This window comes from Schistocerca gregaria, chromosome 8, assembly GCF_023897955.1.
Source record: "Schistocerca gregaria isolate iqSchGreg1 chromosome 8, iqSchGreg1.2, whole genome shotgun sequence".
In the NCBI taxonomy this organism is placed as follows: Eukaryota; Metazoa; Arthropoda; class Insecta; order Orthoptera; family Acrididae; genus Schistocerca; species Schistocerca gregaria.
Genome location: NC_064927.1, coordinates 354340370 through 354350783, shown reverse-complemented (window position 1 = coordinate 354350783; position 10414 = coordinate 354340370). Strand labels below are relative to the sequence as shown.

The 10414-nt window shown below is 42.7% G+C and overlaps 1 protein-coding gene across 2 annotated transcripts in view; it reads left to right on the top strand.

Moving 5' to 3' along the window:
* Window positions 1–363: 363 nt before the first annotated feature.
* Window positions 364–10414, top strand: part of LOC126284841 (protein I'm not dead yet-like) — a 235286-nt gene continuing 225235 nt past the window's right edge. Inside the window, exon 1 of one of the 2 annotated variants that reach the window (XM_049984068.1) lies at window positions 364–522. In XM_049984068.1, coding sequence (XP_049840025.1) covers window positions 424–522 — 99 coding nt within the window. In that variant the 5' untranslated portion in view covers window positions 364–423. The remainder of the gene's footprint in view (window positions 523–10414) is intronic. The other variant, XM_049984067.1, reaches the window with a different exon arrangement.

Here is a 10414-nt window from a genome sequence, read left to right as displayed (position 1 = left end):
GGCAGATTAAAAGTGTGTGCCGGACCGAGACTCTAACTCGGGACCTTTGCTGTGAGGACGGGGCGTGAGTCGTGCTTGGGTAGCTCAGATGGTAGAGCACTTGCCCGAGATAGGCAAAGGTCCCGAGTTCGAGTCTCCGTCCGGCACACAGTTTTAATCTGCGAGACACACGTAGCTCTCCCAGGCCGCTGACAGCCGTCACACTGCATATCAGCCCTCTGGTGCAACAATGTGATTCGCCGGTGTGGTATGCGGGCAGCGGCTACTGGCCGGTTGCCGCCAGGCGGTACAGGTGCCCGCGATTGGTGCGGAGGGAGGAGGGGGGGCTGTGGTGGGGGCTGGAGCTGCCGTAGCGGTAGTTCTTCCGCGGACACGCGTCCGATCAGTCAGTCCTCCGCCGTCGCCGCCGCTGCCGCTGCCGCAATGAGACCGCTGCTGGGTTGGCTGTCGGCGCGCTGGCGCTCCATCATCGTGCTCGTGTGGCCGCTGGCGCTGCTGCCGCTGGCCGTGTCCCCTTACTCCGTGAGTAATCGCCGCCAACCGCTTTCTCCCGCGTTCTCGCAGAAACTGCACGCTAAATGTACCCGTGAGCTATTCGTGGCATCTAAATTTACATGGATATTCTGCAAATCACATTTAAGTGCCTGGCAGAGGGTTCATCGAACCACCTTCACAATTCTCTATTATTCCAATCTCGTATTTATCTACTCAGCTGGCGGCTACACGGGTAGCGGAGGCTGTGTGGCATGGACTGGGCGGTTTTTTAGGTTAGAAGGCCTCGGGAAAGTACGGGGTGGGCTGCAATCTCAAAGGCTGCATGGCAAATACAGGACGTGCTTGGATCAAGGAACAGTCGGAATTGTAGTTTAAATTGTTGTAGTTGTGCTGGGAAAGTCTCTGAGCTTCAAGCGCTAATAGAAAGCACAGAAGCTGAAATCGTTATAGGTGCAGGCCTGAAATAAGTTCTGCAGAAATTTTTACGAAGTCTCAGACGGTGTTCAGAACAGATGCATTAGGCAGAATTGGTGGTGGAGTGTTTGTGTCTGTCAGTTGTGGTTTATCTTGTAGTGAAGTCGAAGTAGGTACTCCGTCCGAATTGGTATGGATGGAGGTTATACTTAACAGCCGAACTAAGTTAATAATTGGCTCCTTCTACCGACCCCCAGACTCCGATGATACAGTTGCTGAACAGTTCAGAGAAAATTTGAGTCTCGTAAGAAATAAATACCCCACTCACACAGTTATAGTTGGTGGGGACTTAAACCCTCCCTCGATATGTTGGCAAAAATACTTGTTCAAAACCGGTGTTAGGCAGAAAACATCTTCCGAGATTGTCCTAAATGCTTTCTCTGAAAATTATTTCGAGCAGTTAGTCCACGAACCCCCGCTAATTGTAAATGGTTGCGAAAACACGCTTGACCTCTTAGCCACAAACCATCCAGAGCTAATAGAGAGCATTATGACTGATACAGGGATTAGTGATCACATGGTCGTTGTAGCTAGGCTCAATACCGTTTCTTCGAAATCCACCAGAAACAAACGCAAAATAATTTTATTTAAAAAAGCGGATAAAGTGTCACTAGAAGCCTTCCTAAGACACAATCTCCATTCCTTCCGAACTCACTATGCAAATGTAGACGAGATGTGGCTCAAATTCAAAGATATAGTAGCAACAGCAATTGAGAAATTCATACCTCATAAACTGGTAAGAGATGGAACTGATCCCCCATGGTACACAAAACAGGTCCGAACGCTGTTGCAGAGTCACGGACTTCCATGCGAGATCCCTTTAATAGGTTCCACAACGAAACATTGTCTCGAAATTTGCATTATGCATTATGCATTATGACTGATACAGGGATTAGTGATCACATGGTCGTTGTAGCTAGGCTCAATACCGTTTCTTCGAAATCCACCAGAAACAAACGCAAAATAATTTTATTTAAAAAAGCGGATAAAGTGTCACTAGAAGCCTTCCTAAGACACAATCTCCATTCCTTCCGAACTCACTATGCAAATGTAGACGAGATGTGGCTCAAATTCAAAGATATAGTAGCAACAGCAATTGAGAAATTCATACCTCATAAACTGGTAAGAGATGGAACTGATCCCCCATGGTACACAAAACAGGTCCGAACGCTGTTGCAGAGTCACGGACTTCCATGCGAGATCCCTTTAATAGGTTCCACAACGAAACATTGTCTCGAAATTTGGTAGAAAATCCGAAGAAATTCTGGTCGTATGTAAAGTACACAAGCGGCTAGACGCAGTCAGTACCTTCGCTGCGCAGTGCCGATGGTACTGTTACCGACGACTGTGCCGCTAAAGCGGAGTTATTCAACGCAGTTTTCCGAAATTCCTTCACCTGGGAAGACGAATGGAATATTCCAGAATTTGAAACACGAACAGCTGCTAGCATGAGTTTCTTAGAAGTAGATACCTTAGGGGTTGCGAAGCAACTCTAATCCCTTGATATGGGCAAGTCTTCAGGTCCAGAATGTATAGCGATTACGTTCCTTTCAAATTACGCTGATACAATAGCTCCCTACTTAGCAATCATATACAACCGCTCGCTCGCCGATAGATCTGTACCTACAGATTGGAAAATTGCGCAGGTCGCACAAGGGTTTAGGAAAGGTAGTAGGAGTAATCCATCGAACTACCGACCTATATCATTGACGTCGGTTTGAAGTAGGGTTTTGGAGCATATACTGTATTCAAACATTATGAATCACCTCGAAGGGAACGATCTATTGATGCGTAATCAGCATGGTTTCAGAAAGCATCTTTCTTTTGCAACGCAACTAGCTCTTTATTCGCACGAAATAAAGGCCGCTATCGACAGGGGATGTCAAGTTGATTCCGTATGTCTAGATTCTGGAAAGCTTTTGACACCTTTCCTCACAAGCGACTTCCTATCAAGCTGCGGGCCTATGGGGTAATGTCTCAGTTGTGCGACTGGATTCGTGATTTCCTGTCAGGAAGGTCGCAGTTCGTAGTAATAGACGGCAAATCATCGAGTAAAACTGAAGTGATATCAGGTGTTCCCCAGGGAAGAGTCCTGGGACCTCTGTTGTTCCTGATCTATATAAATGACCTGGGTGACAATCTGAGCAGTTCTCTTAGGTTGTTCGCAGATGATGCTGTAATTTACCGTCTAGTAAGGTCATCCGAAGATCAGTATCAGTTGCAAAGCGATTTAGAAAAGATTGCTGTATGGTGTGGCCGGTATCAGTTGACGCTAAATAACGAGGAGTGTGAGGTGATCCACATGAGTTCTAAAAGAAATCCGTTGGAAGTCGATTACTCGATAAATAGTACAATTCTCAAGGCTCTCAATTGAACTAAGTACCTGTGTGTAAAAATTACGAACAACTTCAGTTGGAAAGACCACATAGATAATATTGTGGGGAAGGCGAGCCAAAGGTTGCGTTTCATTGGCAGGACACTTAGAAGATACAACAAGTCCACTAAAGAGACGGCTTGCACTACACTCGTTCGTCCTGTGTTAGAATATTGTTGCGCGGTGTGGGATTGACAGAGGACGTCGAAAGGGTGCAAAAAAGTGCAGCTCATTTTGTACTATCACGTAATAGGGGAGAGAGTGTGACAGATATGATACGCGAGTTGGGATGGAAGTCATTAAAGCAAAGACGTTTTTCGTCGTGGCGAGATCTATTTACGAAATTTCAGTCACCAACTTTCTCTTCCGAATGCGAAAATATTTTGTTGAGCCCAACCTACATAGGTAGGAATGATCATCAAAATAAAAAAAAGAGAAATCAGAGGTCGAACAGAAAGGTTTATGTGTTCGTTTTTCCCGCGCGCTGTTCGGGTGTGGAATGGTAGGGAGATAGTATGATTGTGGTTCGGTGAACCCTCTGCCAAGCACTTAAATGTGAATTGCAGAGTAATCATGTAGATGTAGATGTAGTGAAAAAAGTGAAATACACGATTACAAAGGCACACCTGGAAAAATACATACATACAGAGTTTATATTCGTAGATCATAAGTACTGTTATAATTAGACACTATTGAAGAGACAGATTTTAGATAGGAGTGCTAGTAGCAGGGAGTATGAGGGAGACTGATGGTGAAGGGAGGAGAAGAACAGAGACATGATGAAACATAATTAAGGAAATATAAAGGAAAAGAAGATTGCGTGGCTAATAGAGATAGATGAAGAGGAAGGCACCTCAGGAGCAAGATAGGAGACGCTAGGTTTGCTATCTGACAGATGAGAGGATTGGCCTTGTACATTAATATCGTGGAGAAAGTTATGTTGATGATAATAGGAAATGCTTCAACTTCTTCTTAAAAGCAGTAGGGGATTGGATTTTGCGTAAGGTAAGGAGCAGTTTGTTCCAGAGGCGGACAGCGGCGACTGAGAAGGAGTTTGCAAAAGTTTTTGTTTTGTGAGTGGGTACAGTTAGGATACCAAATAAGAGTGACCTCGTGTTTCGATTATGATGGCATGTCAGGTTTTTAATCTCTGAAGCAAGGTACTGGGGTGCTTGCGCGACGAGGAGTCGGTGAAGTAGACATACAGGAGTGTGGAAGTCACGCAATTTGTCCGGCCGCAGCCACCCTAGCTGGGAGTATGAAGCACTAACATGATCATATCGGCGAATGTTGCAGGTGTAACGCACACAGGCATTCATGGTTAGTTCTAGCCGTCTTTTGTTTTCACTACTCATGCCTTGTTGAATTACATCACAATAGTGGAGGTTCGGTAGAACGAGTGGTTGCACGAGTTGGCGTTTCAAGTCCTGTGGAAATTTGTTCCGAAACTTTTTGAGACCGTAGAGACAAGCAGACGTCTTCCGGTACACTGCGACTGTATTCTCCGCCCAGTTGAGATGCTCATACAAAGTTACACCCAAGTTCTTAACTTTCTTCTGATATGGTATTGGAGTACCGTCGAGCAGAATAGGAGGTAGCCGTTCGCGGAAAGCTGAACTTATTAATTTCTGGTGGGCTATTAAGATTACTTGCGTCTTTTTTGCTTTTAGTTTAAGCCCCCAGGTTTTTCGCCCATGTCACTACTGAATACAGATCATCATTCATCAGAGCGATTGCAGTGTTTACATCTTCAGGTCTGACGCTTAGGTAGAGCTGGAGGTCGTCGGCAAAGAAATGATGTTTACAGGAGGACAAAACCGACGAAATATCGTTGACATATAAAGAAAACAAAAGTGGTCCTACGACTGATCCTTGTAGCACTCCCAAAGAAACATGTTTCCAGGAAGATTTTTCATTTGCGCAGACAACACATTGTTGTCTGTCTTTTAAGTAGGTTTCAAACCATCTCATTGCACTATCAGAGAAATTAAGCTGTTGCATTTTTCTGAGTAATATGTCAAAGTTAACAGTGTCAAAAGCTTTGCTGAAGTCCAGTAGCGTCAATATTGTTGCCTTTCGATTGTCGATGGCATATTTCAGGTCATCAGTTACTTTAATTAGAGCAGTGTTTGTGCTGTGATATTTACGGAAACTGGATTGAAATTTGTCTTATAGGCTGTATTCATGCAGGTGTTCAGTGATTTGATCATGAACAATATATTCAAGTGCTTTGGAAACAGTGGCAGTATGCTAATTGGTCGGTAATCACTAGGCAGTTGCGGGTTTTCGATCTTAGGGATGGTTCGAATTAAGCTTCTTTTCCATGCAGTGGTGTATATTCCGTTCACGAGAGAAAAATTAAATATGTCAATTAAGACAGGTACTAAGATATCGGAAACATTCTTAATCATGGTTATACCGATACTGTCATTGCCTATCGCATTAGAAGAGATTCTCATTATTGGTTTTCTTGCCGTATTTATTGTTACATGTTTTAGATGGAAAGAACGAACACTTATATCTTTCCGTATGAGCTCTGATTTCCCTTATTTTATCTTGATGATTGTTTCTCCTTATGTTGGTCGGTGTCAACAAAATATTTTCGCATTCGGAGGAGAAAGTTGGTGATTGGAATTTCGTGAGAAGATTCCGTCGCAACGAAAAACGCCTTTCTTTCAACGATGTTCAGCCGAAATCCTGTATCATTTCTGTGACACTTTCTCCTACATTTAGCGATAATACAAAACGTGCTGCCCTTCTTTTCGATGTACTCCTTCAGTCGTATCTGGTGAAGATCCCACACCGTGCAGCAGTATTCTAAAAGAGGACGGACAAACGTAGTGTAGGCAGTCTCCTTAGTAGGTCTGTTACATTTTATAAGTGTCCTGCCAATAAAACGCAGCCTTTGGTTTGCCTTCCCCACAACATTTTCTGTGTGTTCCTTCCAATTTAAGTTGTTCGTAATTGTAATACCTAGGTATTTAGTTGAATTTACGGCTTTTAGATTAGACTGATTTATTGCGTAACCGAAGTTCAACGAGTTCCTTTTAGCACTCATGTGGATGACCTCACACTTTTCGTTATTTAGGGTCAAGTGCCACTTTTCACACCATTCAGATATTATTTCTAAATCGTTTCGCAATTTGTTTTGGTATTCTGATGAGATTATTAGTTGACGAACGACAGCGTCATCTGCAAACAACCAAAGACGGCTACTCAGATTGTCTTCCAAATCGTTTATATAGATAAGGAACAGCAAAGGGCCTATAACACTACCTGGGGGAACATCAGAAATCACTTCACTTTTACTCGATGATTTTCCGTCAATTACTACGAACTCTGACCTCTTTGACAGAAAATCACAAATACAGTCACATAACTGAGACGATTTTCCGTAAGCACGTAATGTCATTACAAGCCGCTTGCGTGGTACAGTGTCAAAACCCTTCCGGAAATCCAGAAATACAGAATCGATCTAAAATCCCTTGTCAATAACACTCAACACTTCATGTGAATAAAGAGCTAGTTGTGTTTCACAAGAACGATGTTCCTAACGAATGTCGACTGTGTGTGTACTTGTCTCCACTCCCTCAGTACGACTCTTCAAATTATTGTAAAGAGCGTAGAAACAAGGGCAAGGAGAAACAATAAAAATACTTCTGTTTTGATGCACTGATTATAACGAATGCTGCTTCTGGAAGAATCTGCAGCGGTAATAGTAATATAAATCCTCGGAAACCAAAAATTGAAATAATTTTTAAGGGAGTGACTACTGAGGTAGGCTTTTCATTTAGCTCATAACTCATGCAGGTTTCTGTTCTATTTTCTGTCTCATTTCTGAGGTTAACTTCTTAATGTTTTGAGAAAGAAAGGCAAGCATAACCTATGTGACTATTGTATGTAATTTTATTCAGGCAAAATGCATCACAGTGCATAATAAATAAGTGTAGGTACTGACTGTGAAAAAAAGGTTAAGAAATAAACTTAGTGACATGGTTGCACGAATGATGACTGGAGTATGGTCACGAAAATGAAGGAAAACTTGAACTCCCAAACGCCTGAATATAGATGCAACGATCCTTTGCATGTTCACAAAGTAGAAACAGTGGTAAGAAACTAACCTAGGAGTATTCTACTGCTTCCTACGTAATTAGACCACGTGAACAAGTTTAGATTAATTACTTTGTGCACAGAGGCATTTAAACTTTAATTCGTATTGTTCCCCATACTAAAATGGAATACGTAGACGCACTAACACAAGCTACTACGGAAAGCACCCTCTGCCATGCTATTTCACAGTAGTTTTCAGAGTTATATACTGACGTTAGACAAAAATATGTAAACACCGCGAAAAATATATGCTTGAAAATAAATGCAGCTCGTGGTCTTGCGGTAGCGTTCTCGCTTCCTGCGCACGGGGTCCCGGGCTCGATTCCCGGCGGGGTCAGGGATTTCCTCTGCCTCGTGATGACTGGGTGTTGTGTGTTCTTCATCATCATTTCATCATTATTGACTCGCAAGTCGCCGAAGTGGCGTCAACTGAAAAGACTTGCAAGACGGCGGCCGAACTTCCCCGCATGGGGCCTCCCGGCCAACAATGCCATACGATCGTTTCATTTCACTGGAAAGTAACGAATTTACTTGTATAACAGTTTTTGCTTCTCTAGATGTTCTGGAAAACTACTGCAGATTCACTTTTTATTAGATTCACCAGATCAACAATAACGAAATAAATGAAAATCCTGCTTTACTTTAACTTCATACAGTTTTGCGATTGTTTCATATTGGTGAAGTTGTTAAATTTCAGGCAAAATCTTTTACTATCCATATCTCCGCAACTAAACATTTGCGGACCGCCGGCCGTGGTGGTCTAGCGGTTCTAGGCGCGCAGTCCGGAACCGCGCTGCTGCTACGATCGCGGGTTCGAATCCTGCCTCGGGCATGGATGTGTGTGTGATGTCCTTAGGTTAGTTAGGTTTAAGTAGTTCTAAGTTCTAGGGGACTGATGACCTCAGATGTTAAGTCCCATAGTGCTCAGAGCCATTTGAACCATTTGTGGACCTATGTTTGTATGAACTTTTTTTTGTTTAGTTTTACTTGTAGAATAACACTTTAAAATATTTACATATCTTCGTGAATCACCCTGTATACTGAGGCTGGACAAAAATATGTAAACACTGCGAAAAATACATGCTTGAAAATAAATGTAGATGCTACCCAAGCCAGCAGGTTGTGCTGTTGTATTTGATCACGATGGCATTTGTGCAACGTCTTCAGAACGTTGCAAATATCAGTCGTTTTCTGTACAGTATTAGTTGTGAGAGCATCTTGGGGCTACGCGAAGTCGAACGTAGCCAAATTGAATAAAACATTCTCGGTTTTCCAGCCTTGTCAATTCAAATAAAATGCTCGAGCTTTCGATGGCCATCTCCGCCATCGTCGTCAGGAGTTATCTGACTGCCGGGCCTGTTACGGTCTCTCGCTTATATAGGCATGATGACATCATCAGCAGCCAATCAGATCGATCCAATGTGGCGGGCGTGCGAACGAAATTAGAGTGCAGATTAGGCTGATGATACGTTCCCCTGCAGTGTGGTACGCACTTTTTAATTTCTTGGCAGACCCAACGTTATAGTTTATTACCCTGTTACTCAAGGAACGAGCGCGGCAAAAATTACAGCTTTTTAGGTGCCTCCGCTTTCCCGATCATTTGTGTGAGCCTATTTCCACGGTCACTGCAGGAACGACATGCTGAAACATATTCGTTGATTCAGCTGTGAATGCCAGTTTCTTAAACTGTCTAAGAACGTTTTCGCAAGGCGTCACTTCAAACTTGTAAACATTTATGTAATGTTTTTCTTTGTGTCGGATAAGCCAGCGAACATTCCAGCTGCCCTCCTTGTGTACGCTAGATGACAGGGTTTGTACAATGTGTTACGGATCCCCCACACGGGAGCAATATTATAATACTGGCCATACAAGTGTCTTGTAAGAAATGATTTGCGTAGAAAAACTGCAGGTACCAAGGATCCTACAAATGAAGAAAAATTTGTAAGTCACTAAAACAGCAACTGAGTATGTATAACCGTTATTATTTGGTGACTCACATGACTGATTCCAGATGTGAAACAATCATTTAGTCAAAGGAAATATTAATTTCTTAAGGTGCATTACTTTATAATTTTATACTTTGATAACTAGCTGACAATCTGACCCCAGTTAATTATTTTGTCAAGATATTACATATGCCCCCACCAGAATTTTAATAGTCGAATTTGTACTTTACAGTCGCCTTGGAAAGAGTATATACAGCTTATTCACAGATTTCATCCAAAATTCGGTTCTTGAATATTTCAAAATTTGTTTTTTTTTCAAATTTTGGAAGTTCATACTGTTTAACGTAGCTCTTCTATAATCTTATGATACTTAACTTAGGTATGCATTGCATACGCTCTGTGAGCACTCGTCGTCCGTTCTGATGCTAGTCCAACCCATTTGATTTCTAATCTAGTTTTTAGAAAACTGCACTTTCCCAGTATCTAAACAATGAATGAAATGTTTCGAGGGATGTACTGACTTCAGTGCAATTGGGCACTGAAATAATTCAATGGTCAAAGTAGTAAATGTGTGCCGGACCGGGGCTCGAACCCGGATTTCCTGCTTAAGGCGAGCAGTCGTCTTAACCACTTTGGCTATCCCTCATCATTTTATGTCGGACCAAAATCCTCAACCAATCGCACAATAGTAAGGAGCGTACCTCACTTGCCCACAGCTTTAGCTGCATTCCCGTAAGAGATTTGGATCTTATCGTCCATCTGCACTGATATCCCACACGCATATAGCACTATGAATGGAAGTCTGGAACTCCTTCCCGTGATAGAACCTGCAAGAGAATCCCACTCTGTATTCTCAAGGAATGCTACTCAATGGTGCGTCCAGCGACTAGTTGGATTCAGATGTTACGCATTAAATTTGCTCATAATCAAGAACACATCTTTACATCACTCTACGCTCGCAGCAAAACACTTGTCTTTGCATCAGGTTGATATCTTTTCGAAGTCTGATTGCATC